The 23,356-nt window shown below is 39.5% G+C and overlaps 1 protein-coding gene across 19 annotated transcripts in view; it reads right to left on the bottom strand.

The window, feature by feature from the left end:
- FARS2 (phenylalanyl-tRNA synthetase 2, mitochondrial) overlaps positions 1 to 23,356 on the bottom strand; it is a 643,593-nt gene that overhangs the window by 424,738 nt on the left and 195,499 nt on the right. For all 19 annotated transcript variants that reach the window (XR_002787652.2, XR_002787653.2, XR_010321138.1 and 16 more), the window contains one exon: positions 19,658 to 19,817. Coding sequence is in view for 10 of the 19 variants with exons in the window: in XM_003417842.4 (XP_003417890.1) it covers positions 19,658 to 19,817 (160 nt within the window). In the remaining 9 variants the exon portion in view is untranslated. The remainder of the gene's footprint in view (positions 1 to 19,657; positions 19,818 to 23,356) is intronic.

Raw genomic sequence — 23,356 nt, 5'->3', positions numbered from 1 at the left:
GTTCTTTTTGTTTTGAATAAGCAATACATTCATAAGGTTCAAACCTGAAAACAATGTAAGAGCGTGCATCTCGCTGTGTAACAGTCTGACTTGCATCCCTGTCCCCGTCCTACACCAATCCTTCTGGACCATGTAAGTACACATTCTAGGGTTTCCTTCCCATTGCCAGATAAATACATACAGATACGTATTTCTATTTTCCCTCTTTTTTTATATAAAAGATAGTGTGCCACTCACATTATTCTGTACCATGCGGTTTTCACTTCACAATATGTTCTCGAGGCCTGTCCAGTGAACACAGAGTGTACCTTCATTTTCTCTTACAGCTACAGAGTATCCTGCCATGTGGCTGCACCACAGTTGATATGAGAAGTCCTTTTCTGATACGTACCCAAACCCACTGCCATCGAGTCAATGCCAACTCATAGCAACCCCACAGGGTTTCCAAGGCTGTACATCTCTACGGAAGCAGACTGTCACATCCTTCCCCCATGGAGCCACTGGTGGTTTCAAACCACCGGCCTTTTGGTTAGTAGTCAACCACTTTAACCACTTGCCACCAGGGCTCTTTCTACTGATATATATTTGGAGTATATACAACATTTTGATATTAAAAACAAGGCTGCAATAAACAACCTTGGTGGGTCAAAGAGTAAACACTCTTGTAATTTAATAAATATTGCAAATTTTCCCCTAGAGGAGTTGTACCACTTTATACTCCCATTAGCTCAATACCTCTCGAGGAGGACAAGGTCATACGACTAATTAGTGAAAGAGTCAAAGCTAGAACTCGGGTCCCTGCATGAAAAGCCAGGGCTTTGCTGATAAAACACCACCATCCTGGCTTCCTTACACGGCTTGCACTCAGCCTATGGGACAGCTGTGCACTCACAGACAGGATTCCAGGCATCCTCCTGCCTTCCTCACCCCTTGCTGCCTGTTTATATCTCCTGTCTCTCCCCTGTAAAGGCAAAGAGTGTCTTCTGGACCAAATAGTCACTTGGCTGCCAGTTATGAAGATGAGAAGGCACATGCAGAGACCTGAAGCCTCCGTGTGGGAATATAAGAGTTGATTCCATTTCCAGAGCCCACCTCATGAGTAGCACAAAGCCATTCACAATTTACAATGCCTTCCCTATCTAGAGCCATACAAACCTAGCAATGCCACTACTGTGACTCTTTAGTGCACCATATATATCCTATGTGTCTACAGAGCCACATACCCTTGAGTCCAGTACTGCAGGCTGCTAAGTGGAATAAAATCATTCCTACTACAAAGCTAATGCTAAACACCACCTTTCGCTTTCATAGAGGGTAATAGAATCCTCTGGTGTGGGACCTCCACAGCACACAGTAGAAGATCTTAGCGCTACGTCAACCACAATGACTCCGTCTGCTGACACACACACAAAGTGATAGGGGAAAAACAAAAGAGTCGTAACTTTCCCCACCAGTGACAACGGGGCAGCTGATCTCACAGAGATAAGTCTTCTGCGTGTTGGAAAGACCAGTCTATTAAAGTGTTGCTGTCATTCTGGGACTCCGACACACAGGGATTCTTTTGATATTATCATTTCTCTACTCCGCAATGGGGCTAGGGATATAATACAGCACAGTTTAATATGCCCCTCCTTCTAAAATCTGGGTGCAGGATCAGAGGCACTAGAATGAGTGACCACTTTCCTGTTTTTTATCAAGCACCCGAGGGGACATGCCTAACATCATCCTGGTCTGGGGGTAAGCCCCAACTACAAGCTTCACACTATGGTCACAGAGACATGGGTGGGGGCACAGTGTATGGACATAGCAATAATAGACCTAGGATTGAATTCCAGTTCTACCACTTCTAGCTGTGCAACCTCAGGCACATTACTTAACCTCTCACTGTCTCGATTTGGCTTAGAATAAGAATACACCCACTCCTCCCTTATCAACATGGTTAGGTTCCAAAGACCAGGTTGTTGTGTCAAAATCAGCATTATGCCAAAATGGAGTACGACTACATCATTACACAACTGCCAAATTACATCATTACATAACTGCCAGACTGCTAAGAATCATGGCCCAGCAAAGCTGACACATAACCTAACCATCACAAGCTTGGCGTGTCCGCTACTGCCAGACATACACTGTTAATATGCAAAATAGTCAGGTAGTAGATTTTTTACTATTATCATAAATGTGAAATGTTGGAAACTGAGATAGTCAATAAGTGAGGTGTAGGTGTAATACTTACCACAGAGTACTGCAAATGTGTGTCAAGAACCTAGCATAGTGCTTGGAACCGAGTAAGTGTACAACGGGTAACTTTTTAATTAAAGGGCATAGAAAATTAGTCCACAATCTAAAATATCTCTCACCTTTTTATAAAAATATTTTTAAAATAAGCACTTTTAAAATGCGTTCCTAAAGTAAATAACATTTGTTGTTCATCTACTATGTGCCAGGCACTATGCTAAATACTTTACATGCCTTATCTCATTGAATCCTTATACTGACTCCAGGCTGGCATAAACGCTGTACAGTAAGTATTATTATTCCCATTTTACAGATGAAGGAAACGTGGCTCAGAAAGCTTACATACCGCTAGTAGATATAAAACCACATTTATCTGGCAACAAAGCCCTATGCTGCCCTCCACTGGAGCAGATAATGAAAAATTACACTAATTCAGCTTCCCATACAAAATACTGCTCCCATACAAACACCAAGTTGGTGTGGTGCACCTCCTGGATTTTCTACTACATAGCAATGACAGATATTCTACAAAGAGAAAACCAAAAAGGCATCGTCCAAATTCAAAGATAACTACTTCTACAGGCCAGATATAGAAGCACAAAACAATGTGAAAGAATAAAGCCTTGGCTTGCTGGGCTCAGGGTCTCCAAACAGGAATAAGAGCCCAGTAGCTTACCTTCTGCAAAAACAAGTACTGTTGGCTTATGACCTAAAGAAGTCTAAAAGCTTGAAGTCAGAGGATGAGATGTGATAATTTCCATGGCTAATGGAAAAAGGACAGCAAAAAATTTGTTGCCCAAATGCAATCGAGGGCTATAGCTCTGAAAAGCTTCAGGTGCAGAGAATAAAGAAAAGCAGTCTGGGCATTCTGAGACTAGATCTGCCATCTCCCCTATAGTAATGCTGGTTAGTACACCTAACAGAGCCCTGTAAAGCTTGGTTCTGGATTTTAAGCCTAGAGAGCTAGGTGGAACCTACTGCAAAACCACTTACAGGGAGAAATACAGGGGTTTGGGGAGGATAAGAAGCAGGAAAACAGAGAAAAGGAGAAAAACAAAAACCTTCCACTGAGTATGACCCTGCAAACCAAAATTCCAAAATACATGAATAAATCTAATGCTAAGTAAGATAGCCAACAATCAAGCATGAGTTCACTCGAGATGAAACTGAAATTAATTTCATAAAACAACCTGAAAAAGACTTTAAAATAAGTATGTTTCAGATATTCTAAAAGAAAAATGAAGCCATAACTCACTGATTTGTTCTAATAAAACATTCAAAAGTCATTCCTTTTGTAAATCAGATCTAAAGGATGCATCTTTGGAATTTTATCCATCTCCCAAATTCTTCTTTGGTAAGGAAAATAAACACCAGCCCCTAGTTCCAAACAGTTCCTGTCACACACATAAAGTAGCATGAGATAAGAAGCCAAAACCAAACAGAACAAGTGAAGAGGGAGGTATACGAAAAATGAGAAAAGGGAGAGAGAGAAGGGAAGAGTGGCATGTAATGGAAAAAAAGAACACAAAAGTATCAAAAACAAAGAAAAGTCAAGAGTATCAAGTGAAAAAGATAACTTTCACTTCTGGACAAGAAGGAACAACAAACCTGTTTTACTTTTTCCACTTGAAACAACTAAAAAACCAGGAAAAAAAATATACGAAACAACAGGCAACCAAAGACAGTGACCCCTGAGCTGTGAGCCCTAAAACAGCCCCAGAGATAAGGGCAACACAAGCGGAGGTCAGCAGTATCAATCAACTGCAAATCAACAGCAATTCACCAAGATAACAGATAATAGAAGCAGTAGAAGAAGACATTAAACCAAGTAGCAAAAGACATTAAAATAAGTATTATAACGGTATTCAGTACGTTCAAGAAGCCGAAGATCAAAAATGTTAGGTAGGGACATGGAAGATAAAAAAGACCTTGTTATGGATTGAATTGTGTCCCCAAAAAACGTATGTCAACTTGGGTAGGCAATGATTCCCAGTATTGAGTGACTGTCCACCATTTTCTTATCTGATGTGATTTTCCTTTGTGTTGTAAATCCTACCTCTATGATGTTAATGAGGCAGGATTAGAGGCAGTTATGTTAATGAGGCAGGACTCAATCTACAGGATTAGGTTGTGTTTTGAGTCAATCTCTTTTGAGATATAAAAGAGAGACGCGAGCAGGGGGACCTCATACCACCAAAAAAGAAGCACATTGCATCCTTTGGATGCAGGGTTCCTGCACCAAGACACTCCTAGACCAGGAGAAGATTGATGACAAGGACCTTCCCCCAGAGCCAACAGAGAGAGAAAGCCTTCCCGTAGAGCTGGTACCCTGAATTCAGACTTGTAGCCTCCTAAACTGTGAGAGAATAAACTTCTGTTTGTTAAAGCCATCCACTCGTGCTATTTCTGTTATTACAGTGCTAGATAACTAAGACAGATCCTAAATGAAGCAAATGAATGAGATGAAAAATACACCAGATGGGATTAATGGCAGATTAGATATCGCAAAAGAAAAGATTGGTGAACTTGAAGAAACAGCAATAGAAACTACCCAAAATGAAACTTGGGAGGGGGAGGGATTGAAAAGGAAGTCAACAGAACATCAGTGAACAGTGGGAAAGTTTCAAGTGGCCAAATATACATTTAATTGGAGTCCCAAAAATAAACGTAACTGGAATGACAGAAAAAACATTTGAAAAAGTGAACAAATTTTCCCAAATTTGATGAAAAATGTAGGTTAGTAGATCCATAAAGCTCAACCAAGTCTAAGCACAAGAAACATGAAGAAAATCACACCTAGGCAAATAATAATCAAATTGCTTAAAACCAATGACAAAGAAAAAATCTCAAAAGCAGTCAGAAAGAAAAGTCACATTACACACAGAAGAACACAGACAAGAAGAATAGTAGAACTTCTCACGGGAAACAATGCAAGTGAGAAGACAGAGGAACAACACCTTTAAAGAACTGAAAGTTGGGGGAGGGGGGAAATGTCAACTTAGAATTCTTTACACAGCAAGGGTATCTTTCAAAAGTGAAGGCAAAATAAAGTATTTTTTTTTAACTCCGCATTCCTACCTTCCCCCCAGCCCGTGATAATCACTAATCTTTATTTGTCTCAATGGATTTGTCTGTTCCAGATATTCCATATAAGTGGGATCTCTCACATCCAACTTACTTCGCGGGGCATAATGTTTTCAAGATCCATCCAGTGGTGGCATGTATCATGGCTTCATTTTCTTTACGGCTGAATAATATTCCATTGTACGTATATATCACAATTTGTTTATCCATTCATCTGTTGATGAGCACTTAGGTTGTTTCCACCTTTTGGCTATTGTGAATAACGATGCAATGAATACTGGTATATATGTGTCTGAGTTGCTGATTTAAAATAAGGTCACTTTCAGACATACAAAAGCTGAAAGAATTCATCATCAGCAGACCTGCACTACAAAACAAGTTAAAGACAGTCTTTCAAGCAGAAGAAAATGTTATCAATTGGAAACTCACACATATACAAAGAAACAAAAGGCACTAGAAATGATAACTGTTTACTGCCCGGGTAAATATAAACACATTCTTTCTTATTATCTAAGTCTCTTTAAAAGTTAATCAACTGTTTAAAGCAAAACTAAGAATATTATATTGAGGGGTTTATTACATATATAGAAGTAAAATATATGATAATAGCACTAAGACCAGATAGGGAGAAATGGAAGTATACTATTTTAAGATTCTTATACTGTATATTAAGTGGTATAGCATCACTTGAAAGTAGACTACGGTAACTTAAAGATGTATACTATAAACCCCAAAGCAACCACTAAAGTAACACAACAAAGAATTATAGTCAATAAGCCAAAGAAGGAGATTAAAGGGAATAGTAAAAAATACAAATTAATCCAAAGAAGGCAAAAATAAAAGAGAACAAGCAATAGAAAACCATTAATAAAATGATAGACTTAAACCCAACCACATCGATAACCATATTAAATCCAAGTAAAACAACTTTGAGAAAAAACAACAAAGTTGTAGGACTTCAAGGCTTATTATGAAGCTATTATGAGTCGGAATAGACTCAACGGCAGTGGGTCTGGTTTTTTTTTGGTATAATGAAGACAGGAGCCCTGGTGGTATAGTGGTTAAGTGCTGGGCTGTTAACCGAAAGGTCGGTGGTTTGAACCCATCAGCTGCTCCATGGCAGAAAGATGCAGCATTCTGCTTCCATAAAGATTAAAAAACCTTGGAAACCCTATGGAGGCAGTTCTACTCTGTGCTATAGGGTCTCTGTGAGTTGGAATTAACTTGATGGCAACAGGGTATGCTGAAGACAGTGCAGTGTTGTAATCACTACAGACAAAGAGATGAATGGAACAGAACAGAGAGTCCATAGCAGATTCACACGCATACAGTCAGCTAATTCTGACAGAGGTACAAAGGCAATTCAGTGGAAGAAGAATAGTCATTTCAATGAATGGTGCTGGAACAACTGAATGTGCATATACAAAAAAAAAAAAAAAAAGTTGAACCATACCTCATACCATACCATACACATATAAGAAATTATAAACCTAATTGTAAAACCTAAAACCCTAAAAGTTCTAAAGAAGCAGAGGGTAGAAAATCTTTGTGATCCTGGGTTTGGAAAGATTTCTTAGAAACAACATCAAAAGCACAGTCCATAAAAGAAAAAACTGGTTAACTGGATTTCATCAAAATTAAAAACTGCTCTTTGAGAGAAACTGTTAAGAGAATGAAAAGATAAGGCACACACTGGGAGAAAATACTGTCAAATCACATATCTGATAAAAGACTTACCCAAAATACATAAAGAACAGTCAACAATAAGAAAGCAATCTGATTTTTTAAAAAAGGCAAAAGATCTGTATACTTCATCAACGAAGGTATACAGATGGCAAATAACCACATGATACTCAGCATCATAAATTATTAGGGAAATGCAAGTTAAAATCATAATCAGATATCACTACACACCTATTAAAATTAAAATGACTGACCATACAAAGTGTTGGTGAAGATGTGGAACAACTGGAATTCCATGCACTGTTAGTGGGAACACAAAATGCTGCGTTCACTGCAGAGAACAATTTGGCAGGGTCTTTTTTTGTTTTTTTAAAAAAACGTTAAACATACACCCACCATCCCATCAATCCTGTCCTAAATATTAACCCAACAGAAATGAAACCACATGTCCAGACAAAGGCTTGTACACAAATATGTATAGCAGCTTTATTTGTAATAAAAACCAGAAAAAAAAAACCCAAATTTCCAGTAAAGAGATAAACACATTGTAGAATACAATACTTCTCACTAATAAAAAGGAATGAACTGTTGATGCACCCTGCAACATGGATCAATTTCTAATTAATTATGCTGAGTGAAATAAACCAGACAAAAAAAGAGTACACACTCTACAATTCCATTTATATAAAAACAAAAACAAAAAATTTATATACACCTAGAAAATGCAAACTAATCACTAAAAGGTGACAGAAAGCAGAAGACTAGTTCACTAGGCATGGTGTAGGGAAATAGGAGAAAAAAGAGGTGGTACGGAGAGATAATAAACTGGGGTGACGGATATACTTGTTATCTTGAGTATAGTGATGTTTTTATGTGTACACTTATGTTAAAACTTATCAAACTATACACATTAAACATGTTTAGTTTATTGGAAGTCAATTATAATTCAGTAAAGCTGTTTTAAATAATTAAGCAGAGAGGTATAGCATAATAATAACCACTTTCTCAATCCGTTGGATTTTATAATTTGGAAGTCAATTGTGACCTTGACAGAAACAGATACAATGAAGTGATGGAAGCATAATCAACATTACAGGGGTGGAGGAGCAACCGGAAGGTGATATTTCATGAAGCGTGGCTGAAAAAAAGAAACATGTTGCCAGAGAGAGATGGAAAATCAAGCAATGGTATTTCTTTTGTTTTATCTGGAGGTGATACAGACTGGAACATATTTTAAGCTGATAGTTGAAAAAAAAAACAAGGCTCTTGAGAAAATGATGATACAAGAATCAAGAGGGATGGGATACAGGGCGCAATTAATCACCTAAAGTTCTTACGGAACAGATGAGCCTATTGTCTCACAAGGAAGAGGGAAGTTGACAGCGGTAATGGTCTAGAAAAACAGATTTGCACAGCAAGCTGACCCAAGAGAAGAAAAAAGATAGCTCCCAACTGTGACCTGGCTAAGGAAGTGATCATAATTGCACAATTACCTACCCGAGAAGCTGTAGGAGCTGAAGCAGAGAGTAGATGTGGAAAACAATTCAAGGTTATCAAGTGAGTAGTACAAGCCAAAGTTTTAAAGTAGCTGAAGTGGTTGATAAAGAAAGAGTTTAGATAACTAACGTTGGCTTATCTATCCTTTGGTAGGGATAGAAGAGAGTACAGAGGAGAAGTGACAAATGAATTAAAAAACTGGAGCCTTCTATGAGTCCCTGGGTGGCATAAACAGTTAAGTGCTCTACTACTAGCCGAAAAGTTGGTGGTTTGAAAGACAGGCCTGGCAATCTGCTTCTGAAAGGTCACAGCCTTGAAAACCCTATGGAGCACAGTTCTACTCAGCACATATGGGGTAGCCATGAATAAAAATCAACTCAACGGAAACTAAAAATAACAACATGAACCTACGGAATAGAGAGAACTTATCCTATCCCCATATATCTTAATGCTTTCCAGGCTGCCAAACGCCAAACATCTGAAAGACTTACTAGTATAAATAGAAATCATATGTTATTAGGTGCAGCTCCTGGGATATTAACCCTTTTGATTACAGTATCCCTAAAATTTTCCTTCACTGTAACTCAAGGCCCAATAATTTTATTTTAACTAACATAAAACCCCAAACAACTTCAACTTATTTCCCTAGAGTACGTAACCGGTCTGCTCCTTCCTACCCAATCACCATAGAATCATATTTTTTAAGGCTCCTTAGAAGTAGTCCACTTCAATTAAATCATTGCTATTTCAAGCTTTCTCCCAATAGGTTTCTTTGTACCAATTCCTTAGGCCAGAAAGGTCAACTTGAGTACATATTTTTCCCATTTACCAGACATCTAAGGAAAAGCTGATATCAGGTTTCTCTCCAGCCTCATTCCTAAAGTGACGTCATCTTTAGCACCTCTATTGGGCACGATGCCAGGCACTTCTTTCTTACCACTCCATAGCCTCAGGGAGGTGGAACACATTGGCCAGTGTCCATCAGAGAGGGCAGCCTGCTATGGACTACACCCAAGCTACAGGAAGCAATGGCAACTCCAGGAACAAAAGCTGACTCTTCAAAAATAGTTTGAATGCAACTATTTCTTTATATTTTCAGAGTACTTTGAAAAACTACTCTCTCTGAATCAGACAATATCAGCTAGCCCAATGTAGTTGACTTGAAAGTTTTAAAGTAAAATGGTCTCCCTAAAAATAAAAAAAAAATTGCTGGAGGTCCTAGCCAGAACAATTAGGCTAGACAAAGAAATAAAGGGTATCTGGATTGGCAAGGAAGAAGTAAAATTATCTCTATTTGCAGATGACATGATCTTATATACAGAAAACCCTAAGGAGTCCTCCAGAAAACTACTGAAACTAATAGAAGAGTCTGGGAAATTCTCAGGTTAGAAGATAAACATACAAAAATCACTTGGATTCCTCTACATCAACAAAAAGAAAATCGAAGAGGAAATCACCAAATCAATACCATTCACAGTAGCCCCCAAGAAGATAAAATACTTAGGAACAAATCTTACCAAAGATGTAAAAGACCTATACAAAGAAAACTACAAAGTACTAGTGCCAGAAACTAAAAAGGACCTACATAAGTGGAAAAACATACCTTGCTCATGGATAGGAAGACTTAACATAGTAAAAATGTCTATTCTACCAGAAGCCATCTATACATACAATGCACTTCCAATCTAAATTCTAACGACACTTTTTAATGTGATGGAGAAACAAATCACCAACTTCATATGGAAGGGAAAGAAGCCCCAGATAACTAAAGCATTACTGAAAAAGAAGAAGAAAGTGGGACACCTCACTCTACCTGATTTTAGAACATATTATACAGCCACAGTAGTCAAAACAGCCTGGTACTGGTACAACAACAGACACACAGGCCAATGGAACAGAATTGAGAACCCAGATATAAATCCATCCACAAATGAGCAGCTGATATTTGACAAAGGCCCAGTGTCAGTTAATTGGGGAAAAGATAGTCTTTTTAACAAATGGTGCTGGCATAACTGGATATCCATTTGCAAAAAAATGAAACAGGACCCATACCTCACACCATGCACAAAAACTAACTCCAAGTGGATCAAAGACCTAAACATAAAGACTAAAACGATAAAGATCATGGAAGAAAAAATTGGCACAACGTTAGGAGCCCTAATACAAGGCATAAACAGAATACAAAACATTACCAAAAATGACGAAGAGAAACCAGATAACTGGGAGCTCCTAAAAATCAAACACCTATGCTCCTCTAAAGACTTCACCAAAAGAGTAAAAAGACCACCTACAGATTGGGAAAAAATTTTCAGCTATGACATCTCCGACCAGCGCCTGATCTCTAAAATCTAAAATCTATATGATTCTGTTAAAACTCAATCACAAAAAAGGCAACCCAATCAAAAAGTGGGCAAAGTATATGAACACACACTTCACTAAAGAAGATATTCAGGCAGCTAACAGATACATGAGAAAATGCTCTTGATCATTAGCCATTAGAGAAATGCAAATTAAAACTACGATGAGATTCCATCTCACTCCAACAAGGCTGGCATTAATCCAAAAAAACACAAAATAATAAATGTTGGAGAGGCTGCGGAGAGATTGGAACTCTTATACACTGCTGGTGGGAATGTAAAAACGGTACAACCACTTTGGAAATCTATCTGGGGTTTTCTTAAACAGTTAGAAATAGAACTACCATACAACCCAGAAATCCCACTCCTCAGAATATATCCTAGAGAAACAAGGGCCTTTACAAGAACAGATATATGCACACCCACGCTTATTGCAGCACTGTTTACAATAGCAAAAAGCTGGACGCAACCAAGGTGTCCATCAACGGATGAATGGGTAAATAAATTATGGTATATTCACATGGAATACTACACATCGAGAAAGAACAGTGACGAATCTGTGAAACATTTCATAACATGGAGGAACCTGGAAGGCATTATGCTGAGTGAAATTAGTCAGATGCAAAAGGACAAATATTGTATAAGACCACTATTATAAGATCTTAAGAAATAGTATAAACTGAGAAGAACACACTCTTCTGTGGTTACGAGAGGGGGAAGGGAGGGTGGGTGGGAGAGGGTTATTTACTGATTAGATAGTAGATAAGAACTACTTTAGGTGAAGGGAAGGACAATACTCAATACAGGGAAGGTCAGCTCAACTGGACAGGACCAAAAGCAAAGAAGTTTCCATGATAAACTGAATGCTTCGAAGGTCAGTGGAGCAAGGGCAGGGGTTTGGGGACTATGGCTTAAGGGGATTTCTAAGTCAATTTGCAAAATAAATTCTATTAAGAAAACATTCTGCAACCCACTTTGAAGTGTGACATCTGGGGTCTTAAATGCTAACAAGCGGCCATCTAAGATGCATCAATTGGTCTCAACCCACCTGGAGCAAAGGAGAATGAAGAACACCAAGGTCACACGATAACTATGAGCCCAAGAGACAGAAAGGCCCACATGAACCAGAGACTTACATCATCCTGAGACCAGAAGAACTAGATGGTGCCTGGCCACAACCGATGACTGCCCTGACAGGGAGCACAACAGAGAACCCCTGAGGAAGCAGGAGAACAGTGGGATGCAGACCCCAAATTCTCATAAAAAGACCAGACTTAATGGTCTGAGTGAGAGTAGAAGAATCCCGGCGGTCATGGTCCCCAACCCTTCTGCTGGCCCAGGATAGGAACCATTCCCAAAGACAACTCATCAGACATGGAAGGGACCGGACAATGGGTTGGAGAGAGATGCTGATGAGGAGTGAGCTACTTGTATCAGGTGGATACTTGAGACTGTGTTACTTGTATCAGGTGGACACTTGAGACTGTGTTGGCATCTTCTGTCTGGAGGGGAGATGGGACGGTAGAGAGGGTTAGAAACTGGCAAAACAGCCACGAAAGGAGAGACTGGAAGGAGGGGGCGGGCTGACTCATTACGGGAAGAGTAAATGGGAGTATGTAGTAAGGTGTATATAAGTTCAAATGTGAGAGACTGACTTGATTTGTAAACTTTCACTTAAAGCACAATAAAAATTATTTAAATAAATAAATTGATTCAACTTTAGGAACAAAGCAGAACGAACAATCACGTATACTGAAAGGGATTCATGGCTAGAGAAAGCTATGGAAGATACAGAAGACATAGGGTACTCATCACTATTCACGAGTAGGTTCACTGATGACAAAGACATCATTAACAACAAAATGAGAGCCCTGGAATGTTTTGGTTGTGTGAGTCCTTGGACATGTCATCAGGAAAGACCAATCACTAAAAAGGACATCATGTTTGGTAAAGTAGAGGATCAAGGGAAACCCTCAGTGAGATAGACTGAGGCAACAGTCACAACAATGGACTCATGTGAAGATGGCACATGACCAGGCAACCTTTCCTTCTATTATACATAAGGTCACCATGAGTAGGAGCCAACTTGATGGCAACTAACAAAAACATACTGATTGGGTTCTCCAGAAGCAGACACTAAGATGACGTTTGGCAAGGAGGTTACTTGGAGGAGATCAAGACTAATTGAAAGAAGAGAGTAGAAGCAGTTTGGGGCAAAGCAGACCAAAGCCTGGACCAACCTCAGGAGAGCACTCAAGCTTATCAGCCATTAGAATCACGCTGTGGTGGGACAGAATGGTAGGCCTTTATATCACTCCCACTATCAGCCTTTGGATGTGCACTACAGTGGGAAGGACATGTCCTTGGGCAAAAAGGCACTTATTCTGCAGTTAAGGAAATTGAGGAAGGAGTGGACTGCTGGAGGCTATTACCTGCTGTGCTCCCAGCAGCTGGGATCCTCGGAGGGGACTCAGGCAGAGTCGCCCAATGGCCACCTTTTTTGCTTTGAAATTAAACGCCAAGATGACATACTTCGTCAATAGTAGAGAATCAAAATCCAACTCTTGTTCAGAATAATTAATCTAAACTGTATTATGAGGCCAATCTTTATAGAGGGAAATCCCACTGTTCACTAGGGAGACTATACCAAAGAAGGACTGTAAACCTGGAGAGATAAAAAGAGACATTAAAATCTTAGAAATCCTAAATCCTCGCCCGAGTTGCTCTGACAGAAATGAACAGCCAAACATGCTACAAAATATACAGAAAACAATTTAGGAATGTTAAAAATGACAACAAATTCTATGAGCAAAATAAAACAGTCTAAATGGTTATTTCTTTCTAATTCTAAAATAGTTACCTCTATTATAAAAGCCTTAGGATGCTAGTACAATTGAAATGTTAGCAGCAATAATAAATTACATTTGAAGGAAGAAAAAATAAATAAAACTAAAGCAGATGTAGTAACAAAAAATTGCCACAAGGAAATAGTGTGTTCTCATTTTTAATTTTGCTTTTCAAGAACAACAGAATCTAATAATAAGGAAAAAAGAGTAAAAAGCTTAGACCAAACCAAGAAAATAAAAGAGTTGCTGAATGTTTCCAGGGCCTGCCGAAGCAGTTACCGTTCACTAATTATGGAAAGAATGAATCTGAAGTTTTTTTTTTTTTTTTTTTAAATCATATTGAAGTTTAATATCCAAAATATAATTGGATGTGATGCAGCGAATTGGGGCTTTACCACCAGCTAGATTTAGGGAGTCAGAGAAGGAGGAGGGAGTGAGAAGTGAAAGGAAAGGGTCAAAAGGGAATCCTAGGGAGAAGCTTTATATATACATATATACTTTTTTTTTTTTAAGCACTATGCCTCTGTTCCCATCTATCAGTTTGCCATACTGTAGTGGCTTGCATGTTGTATGATGTTAGAAGCTATGCCACCAATATTTCAAATATTAGCAGGGTCACCCATGGTGAACAGGTTTCAATGGAGCTTCCAGACTAGGAAGAAAGACCAGAGGATCTACCATATTTTTATGCAAATGACACATATGTTATACTTTTTTTTGCCAACCAGACCCTCACCCTACAAGGTATTTTCCTAAGCACACTATGCAAACTTTTTCACAGGAACATGTGAAAAATTAGCATAACGCACTTAAAAACCACCTCAGAAGGGTAGGGTGCAGTTGGCAAAAAAAAGTATCAGGTGCATTATTTGCATAAAAATACAATACTTCTTAAAATTAACCAATGAAAGCCCTACTGAAACAATTAACCAACAGATCACAACAGAATACTACCCGACATAGTGCTGAAAGATGAGCCCTCTAGGTTAGAAGGTACTCAAAATGCACAGTGGCCACAACAATGGACTGGAGCACACAAATGATCGTAAACATGGTGCAGGACCAGGCAATGTTTCAGTGTGTTATACACAGAGTCTCCAGGAGTCAAAGCCAACATGGTGGCAACTAACAACACGGCTTTGTTACAATCCACAGTCTCAGAAATATTGAAAACATTTCTTCCTATCCTTTCAAAAAAGTTAACTTCTAAATTGGGCTCTGAAGTCAAACTGCCAGGTCTCAAATTGCTCCTTAAATACTTACCAGCTGTGTAATCTTGAAAATGTGACCTAATCTCTCTGTGTCTCAGTTCCCTCATCTGAAAAATGGAGATTAAAACAATACCTATATCACAGATGCAGGTCAAAAGAAATAAATTCTGTAAAAGCACATAGCACAAGGTTTGACATTGTTAGCCACCAATCTCTATTATTGTCTTTATTATTATGATGATTCTTCCCACCATTAACTAGCAATTGTTTGGACCCTGTGATGGTAGGGGCCAAGGGGCAACACTCAAAGGACAAAGACATGGTGGGCGTGGTTACTGTAGTGGACAGTGGAGTCAAACCAGTAATCAGAATAGTCTGGCGTATACAGATTTATGGTGTTGGCTACTTAGTCATGGAGTCCCTAAAAGTGAAATAGATGGGAAATCTACTAAATGTTTACATGGTCTGTACAAGATGAAAAATTCTACATCAAGTGAATGGCAGCCAGAATAGACAGTCACGGTCCCTCAATCAATTCCTAGAATTGAGCCAATTTACAAACTCATAGCTTCTTGAAAGAAGGGGAGGCCAGGTCCCCTTGAGGAAAGACCCCACTATCCTATAAAAATTTATACTGTTAATCTTTCTCCCACCCTTCCCCAAGGGGAACTATGACCTTTTACAAGAGTGACAGTTCATTGGGGGAATGGAAATAATCAGATTTTGGGGGGGATTACTGGATACTGGCTCTAATTCCAGGAGACCCAAAACGTTACTGTGGCCCACTAGACAGAGTGGAGTTGTACAGAGGTCAGGTTATTAATGAAGTTTTAGCTCCAATTTGTCTCACAGTAAGTCCAGTGGGTCTCCAAACCCACCCTTGGTGATTTCCCCACTTTCAGAATGCATTAGAATAGACATAGCAACTGGGCGAACCCCCACACTGGATCGCTGACAAATAGAATAAGGGCTATTATGGTAGGAAAACCCAAGTGAAAGCCCTTAGAACTGCCCCTATCTAGGAAAAGTGTAAACCAAAAGCAATACCACATTTATAGAGGGATTACAGAGATTACTGTCACCATCAAGGACTTGAAAGATACAGGGGTGGTGATTCCCATCACATCCCCATTCAACTCACCTATTTGTCCTGTGCAAAAAACAGATGTATCCTGGAGAATAACAGTGGATTATTACAAACTTAACCAGGGGGTGACTCCAATTGCAGGTGTTGTTCCAGATGTAGTCTCATTGCTTGAGCAAATTAATACATCTCCTGGTACCTGGTATGCAGTTATTGATCTAGCTAATGCCTTTTTCTTGATTCTGGTTCTGAAAGAACACCAGAAGCAGTTTGCCTTCAGCTGGCAAAGCCAGCAATAACATCTTCATTGTCCTGTCTAAGGGGTATATCAACTCTCTAGCCCTGCACCAGAATTTAGTCTGCAGGGAACTTGATTGCCTTTCCCTTCCACAAGACTTCACACTGGTCCATTGCATTGATGAAATTATGCTGATTGGACCTAGTAAGGAAGAAGCATCAATTACTCTGGACTTATCAGTAAAACATTTGTGTGCTAGAGGGTAGGAAATTAATCCCACAAAAATTCACACACCTTCCAACTTAGTGAAATTTCTCGGAGTCCAGTGGTGTGGGGTATGTTAAGATATTCCTTCTAAAGTGAAGGGTAAGTTGTTACACTTGGTCCCTCCTACAACTAAAAAGAAGGCACCCGCCTGGTAGGTCTCTTTGGGTTTTGAAGGCAACATATCCCTCATTAGGGTGTGCTACTCTGGCCTACCTATCAAGTAACTCAAAAAGCTGCCCAGATGCTCAATGTTTTTAGTCATTAGAGAGAGGCCACATTTTTTTATCCATTCATCTGCTGATGGACGTTTACATTGCTTCTGCCTCTCAACTACTGTGAAAAGTGCTGCAATGAACACTGGTATATAGGTTACTATTTGTTACTAATTCCTGCTTTCAGTTCTTTTAGGCATACACCTAGTACAGGGATTGCTGGACCATATGGTAGTTCTATGTTTAACTTCTTGAGGAACTGCCAAACCTTTTCCATTGTGGCTGTGCCGTTTTATAGTCATTCCAGCAGCTGATAAGGGTTCCAATTTCTCCGCATCCTCACCAACACCTGTTATTTTCATTTTTTTTTTTTAATCATAACTATTCTAGTGGGGGTGAGGTAATATTTCGTATCTGGTTTTTTTGATTTGCCTCTCTCTAATGACAAACAGGACACCTGGTGGCATAGTGGTTAAGAGCTACGCCTGCTACCCAGTCTAAATCCACCAAGCACTCCTTGGAAACTCTATGGGGCAGCTCTGCTCTGTCCTATAGGGTCGCTATGAGTCGGAATTGACTCGATGGCAATGGGTTTTGGCTTTATACCAAAACCCAAACCAAACCCACTGCCGTCAAGTCAATTCCGACTCATAATAACAACTAACAACACTGAGCATCTTTGCATGTGCTTGTTGGCCATTTGTATGTCCTCTTTAGTGAAATGTATATTCAAGTCCTTTGCCCGTTTTTTGATTGAGTTATTTGGCTTTTTGCTGTTAAGTTGTAGGAGTTCTTTATATATAAAAAAAAAAAAAACCTACGTATTAAACCCTCATCATATATATGACTTCCCAAAATTTTCTCCCAATATATAGGGTGTCTTTTCATTTTGCTAATAAAGTCTCCCTGATAAACTCTTACTCACTTTCTTGTACGGCTGCTTGCTCAATCTGCTCTTTTTATATCTCAAAAGAGACTGACTTAAGACATTCAATATACTAGTAGTCTCATTAACATAACAAAGAAAACCCATTCCCAAATGGGATTATAACCACAGGTACAGGAGTTAGGATTTACAGCACACATTTTGGAGGGGCATAATTCAACCCGTAACATCATAGTTTGACGATGGAAAATTCCCACCATCCTGACCCTCCCTCTAAACTTACTAGAAATAGAGCACTATCTCCTTACATTGCTAGAATCCTTTATATTCTGCCCTGCCTGTGAAATGGGCCTGCACGCCACAGTCCATCACCCTGCAATTCCGCGTTAAATAGATTGTATTACTGTTGAATTATTTCTTGATCATGAGACACAGAGAAACTGTCTCTACTCTGAAACCAGTTTCACGACTGTGTAAACCATTAACATGAACTACTTCAAACCTGGAAAGAGGATTAGAAAATATCACCAAGCACCCACTATTCAGCTTTACCAAATCATAATATTTTGTCATATTTAACTTCAGATCTTTTTTAAAAAAATAATAAAACCTTATAAACACACTTGAAGCCTTGGTCCTATCCCCTCCTTAATACCACTCCCGACCTCCTGGGAAAGCCACTATCTTGAAATTGATGTGTACTATTCACATATGTGTTTTTATGCTCCTCCTAAAAATATGTGTATGCAAAGAATATATAGGGTTATTCAGCAGGTACTTAAAAATTACATGAACTATGCATACGGTAGCATGCAGTCTAGACACTGTGAAAACCTTCCTAAAACAAAGCAACAGAAGTTCAATAAATTACAAGAATCCTTTTAAGTGCATATCTGTCTTCACAAATAGGAAGGAAAACAGAGTCGAAACAAGAATAGAAAGTAGTGTACATATGTCAAAACTTAGAAAATTGTATAAATATATCCAGTTTTTGCATGTCAACTTTTTAAATTGTACCCTTTAAATATGTACAGTTTATTTTATGTCAATTATACCGCAATAAAGGAGCTCTGGTGGTGCAATGGTTAAGTGCTCAGCTGCTAACCAAAAGGTCAATGGTTCAAACCCACCAGTCTTTTTGTTAAGTTGTAGGAGTTCTTAAAATACCTGCATATTAAACCCTCATCATATATATGACTTCCCACCAGTGGCTCTGTGGCAGATAAGACCTGGTGATCTGCTCCCATAAAGGTAACAACCTAGGAAACCCTATGAGGCAGTTCTACTCTGTCCTATAGGGTGCTCTGAGTGAGAATCAATAACACCTTATTAAAGCCATTTTTAAAAAAGCTCACAAAAATAAGAGAACAAAGGAGAATCCTATCCATGTTAGGCCTCTGTCTTCTAAGCATTTCTTGAATGCTAGGTCACAATTAAGGAAAATCTCCTAAGCTTCTCTTCATTTATTTCTTAAAACAAGCAAAATATTATCTCAGATAAATTAGAAATATTTGGCAGGAGAAGGGGATTACCAACAAAAAAATTTTCTTGGAGAAATTCTTGAGAAAAACAGTAAAGTGAGAGCCCAGGTCTTGACAACATTGCTCTTCCTACTGGAAAGGTACTGTTAACATCCTTGCTGTCGACAGTACTAGTAAGTATGGCACCATGCAAAACCTTCCACTGTGCCTACTCACATCGATAAGAATCTCGCTCCATCAACTGTTTGATCTAATGATCCAATCTGATAATCCAAGAACATTAATCAGCCTGTACAATTTCTCTCATTGAGCACACTGATCCTAATCTACTATCATTCTTACCAGGGTTGTAATCGTTTTTTTTCTTTCTCTAGCTAATTCCATTTTCATACTTTCTTGCTCCCCAAACAGAATAAACCAGGAAATCCGTAAGTTCTACCTCAGTAAGGACCTGAGCTGTCAAGTTGCAATTTAGCCCCCAAAATTTAGACACAACCAGCCTCAATGATTTCAGTAACCTAGCAATTGTTGAACTTTAAAACCTCCAAACACAAAGACATTTTAGATACCTACCATCTCCAAAAAGATGTGTCACAAGTCTGGTAAGTGTCTGTTTGAGGTCAAACTCTACCAGCTTCATGGCCTCCATAGTGTGTGTCTCTTGTTTATGGGCTGAGCGAGAACTTTGTTCAAAGAGCTGCAGGCTTTCTCCATCCTTTACGCCAGCAAATAACTGTAAACCAAGAGGAATCATATGAATAAGTAAAAACCATTTCCAGGCCAGTCTATAGCAAATAATGTAAAAATTCTGCTAAAAACAATTTTTACTCCAAGTTCTAAACGTAGGAATAAAATGCATTATGTTTTATAGTCAATAAACAGCTGAAAACTAACATTTAGTACCCACTTTGAACAAGGCACCACACTAAATGCTGTGTGGAGTTTTAAGGAATTAAAACACACTGTTCCAATCCTCACTGATCTCTCCTTCCACATTTGCCTGAACTTACAGTCATCTTCTAAAAAAAGCCATGATGCTCCAGTATGGTGGAAATACCTGCGAAGCAGCCTGTCCTACTCAAGAATTCCATCCCTGAGTACCTCACAGCGTCCTTACAGTGAGACCAGGGGCGAGGTAAGACAGTAGAGTCTTGGGATGAAATGCCATAAAGTCTATGGCGGCAGGAATCATGTTAGATTTGCTAACCCTGTATCTCCAAAGCATGGGACAGGGCCTGAAACATACTTCTGCCACTTGCTATCCACACAGACTTAAGCCAGTGATAGGATGGCTAAGCCTCAGGTAATGATCTGTAAAATGGGAATAACAATACTAACTTATTAGGTTTTATGACAAGTAAATAAAACAATGCATGAAAAGCATAGAGTACCTGGCACATTTCAATGGCTAAACAAATTTTGTTCATTATTATCCTCAGCATTAACAGTCATGGTTGCTATTAGTCATAAGCTGCTTTAACCACTGAAATAAAGTGTTCCCATCTTTAGCAACATTGCAGATCTTTATTTGCTATCTGCTAAGAGACCTGATGAAGATGCAAAATTGAACAAATAAGTTTGTCATTCTTCCCAACTAAAATCCCAAAAAGTCAAAGATTTAAAAAATTTTTAATAGAAGAATGAAACAACTTCGATTTCTACTAATGTTGGTAATTAGAATCAACCCTCCTGATAAATGCAGCTAAAAAATAATAAAGTTTTTTAAAGCGCTAAAGAAGTAACACAACAGAGACGAATTACCAAACAAAACTCTACCAAAAAAAAAAAGCAAAAGACAGAGAAAATCCCAGCATGTAGCCAGAGAGGAGCCCTGAGAGTAGTTATCAGATGTATCAACTAAAAAACTCAACACTGGTTGAGACAGCTTACCATGGCACGTGAGACAAAAGCAAAAGCCCAGGGTCTAAGATGGAGAGTCCCGTAAACAGCCCCAAAGGAATAATTCCACTTTAACAGTAAACACAACAGTAAAGCAGTTCTGTATAGACTTAAAGTCAGGTGTCACATTCCCTGGGCAATACAGAGACCCTCAGGCGCTGAAAATGGATCATCCCAGAATGATAGTACCTGTAAGGATCTAGCAGAATCAGACAAAAATCTTGTGTGACAACAGACTCTATCATTCTAGAACTCAAATTATTCTTATAAAAGCTGAAAACAATGATACGTGCCAAGGTTTGTATCTTCCAATAATTCCTCTAAAAATAATTTAGAACTACACGAAGAACAAACAAAACTATTAAACGCCATGCCTTCAGTATAACCTGAAGACACAGAATACCTAAACTTCAAAATAACTGTATGTAAAAAAAAAGAACGAAGGAAGGAAAGAAAATCAAAAACCAAACCCATTGCCACTGAGTAGATCCGGACTCATAGCAACCCTATAGGACAGAGTAGAACTGCCCCTTAGGGTTTTCAAGGAGCAGCAGGTAGATTTGAATTGCAGATCTTTGGTTACCAGCTAGGAAACCCTGGTAATGTAGTGGTTAAGAGTTCAGCTGCTAATCAAAAGGTCAGCAGGTCAGATCCACCAGGCACTCCTTGGAAACCCTAAGGGACAATTCCACTCTGTCCTATAGGGTTGCTATCAGTCAGAATCAACTCAACAGCAACAGGCTTGGTTTGGTTTGATTTTTTGGTTAGCAGCTGAACACTTGAGAGAGCTCTTACACTCCCACCTTACTATAAGACTTTGAGGTAAACAAGGGCAAGCTGATAAAAAATGAAAGAAAGAAAAGGGGAACTAGTGAAGGGCTAAGAATGATCTAAGATCACCATCAGAAAAAGTAACTCACCGTAAACACGAACACTATAAAAAAGTATCCTAATAGATCAGATCAGAGCAGGGACTATAGGAAAGTATGCCCAATTTGAAGCAACAGTCTTCAAGAAGCTATCAATAGAAGACAAACGAGTTTAAAAAAAAAAGGTGAAACTGCCCTTTGGCAATTGGTTGAGGAAGAAGAGAAGAAGTAAAAGAGGTAATTTAGGATCCTACAAGAGAAAACAAAAGTAAAATATTACAGGACTTAGAAAACCATTCCCCAACTCAAACCAAAAAAAAAAAAAGAAATTCCACTAAGGAATCTCTGCTTTGCTACACTAACAGAAGAGGAAACCAGGGAATTAGGAAATCTTCTAAATAACCAAAAATCTACAAAATGGAACAAAAGAAAACTCAATAAACATATATAGGAGGCGGAGCCAAGATGCCTGACTAGGTAGAAGCTACCTCAGATCCCTCTTGCAACAAAGACTTGGAAAAACAAGTGAATCGATCACATACGTGACAATCTACGAACCGTGATCATCAAACACAGATATAAAGAGTTGACCTGAGTGACAGGAGAGAGAAAAGCTGCACCCTGAAGCAGCGACTCCCTCTGGAACCGGCCTCCCACTCCACAGTCCTGAGCCCTTGCAGTTCCCTGGTGCCGAGTGGCGGGACTGATTGCAGCGTGCTGAGGCAAGCCAGGCATGGGACGCAGCCCTAACTCCTAGGCCCCTGGGGTAACCTCAGTAGAGACTCAGCCAGGGCAAGAAGGCTGCACACTGACGCGGCTAACAAGAGAACGAGCAACCACGGGGAAGGAGCAAGTTTTTGGAGACTGGAGCCAGCATCCCAGTCAAAAAACCTTGGCACCAGGCTTTGGACTGGGCACAGGGAGCTGAGCACGGCTTCCTGAGATTGTGCTAACACAGGACGCAGCCCTAGCTCCCTGAAGTGAGCTCGGGGGAAGCCGAGCCAGCGCATACAGGCAGCGCAGCAACGCAGCTAACAGGAGGAGAAGTCACCGGGAGGTAGCGACTAGTTTTGGAGCCTGAAGTGTGGCAACCCGGCCAGGGAACCTTGGTGCTGGGCTTTGGACTTGGAGCGGAGTAGCTGACCGAGGCTTCAAAGACAGCACAAGCACAGGACGCCGGCCTGACCCCCTGGGGCAATCTTGACACAGCCAGCGCACACAGGCTACATGCCCCTCTGGAATCTCACATAAAACAGTCATCACTAAGCAAGATAAGTAACTTTGTCTATATTGCTGTGTGCTACTCTCTCCTATCTATCTGTTCCCTCCCCTCCCTGCCCCAGGCAGTTTCATTAAAATTGGAATTTCCTGGGCCAGGGAGTGATGTGCTCTGCCTTTTTTTTTTTGTCTTTTCCTAACCCATTCTCGTGGCCTGAGAGACGCAGCTAATAAAAACCCAGGAACCAAAAATCCTTCCCTGACTTCCCCAAATTGGAATAAAAAT

The sequence above is a fragment of the Loxodonta africana genome, chromosome 1, assembly GCF_030014295.1.
Source record: "Loxodonta africana isolate mLoxAfr1 chromosome 1, mLoxAfr1.hap2, whole genome shotgun sequence".
Classification (NCBI taxonomy): Eukaryota; Metazoa; Chordata; class Mammalia; order Proboscidea; family Elephantidae; genus Loxodonta; species Loxodonta africana.
Note: the sequence above shows the minus strand (reverse complement) of the source record. Positions and strands in the feature narration are given on the sequence as shown.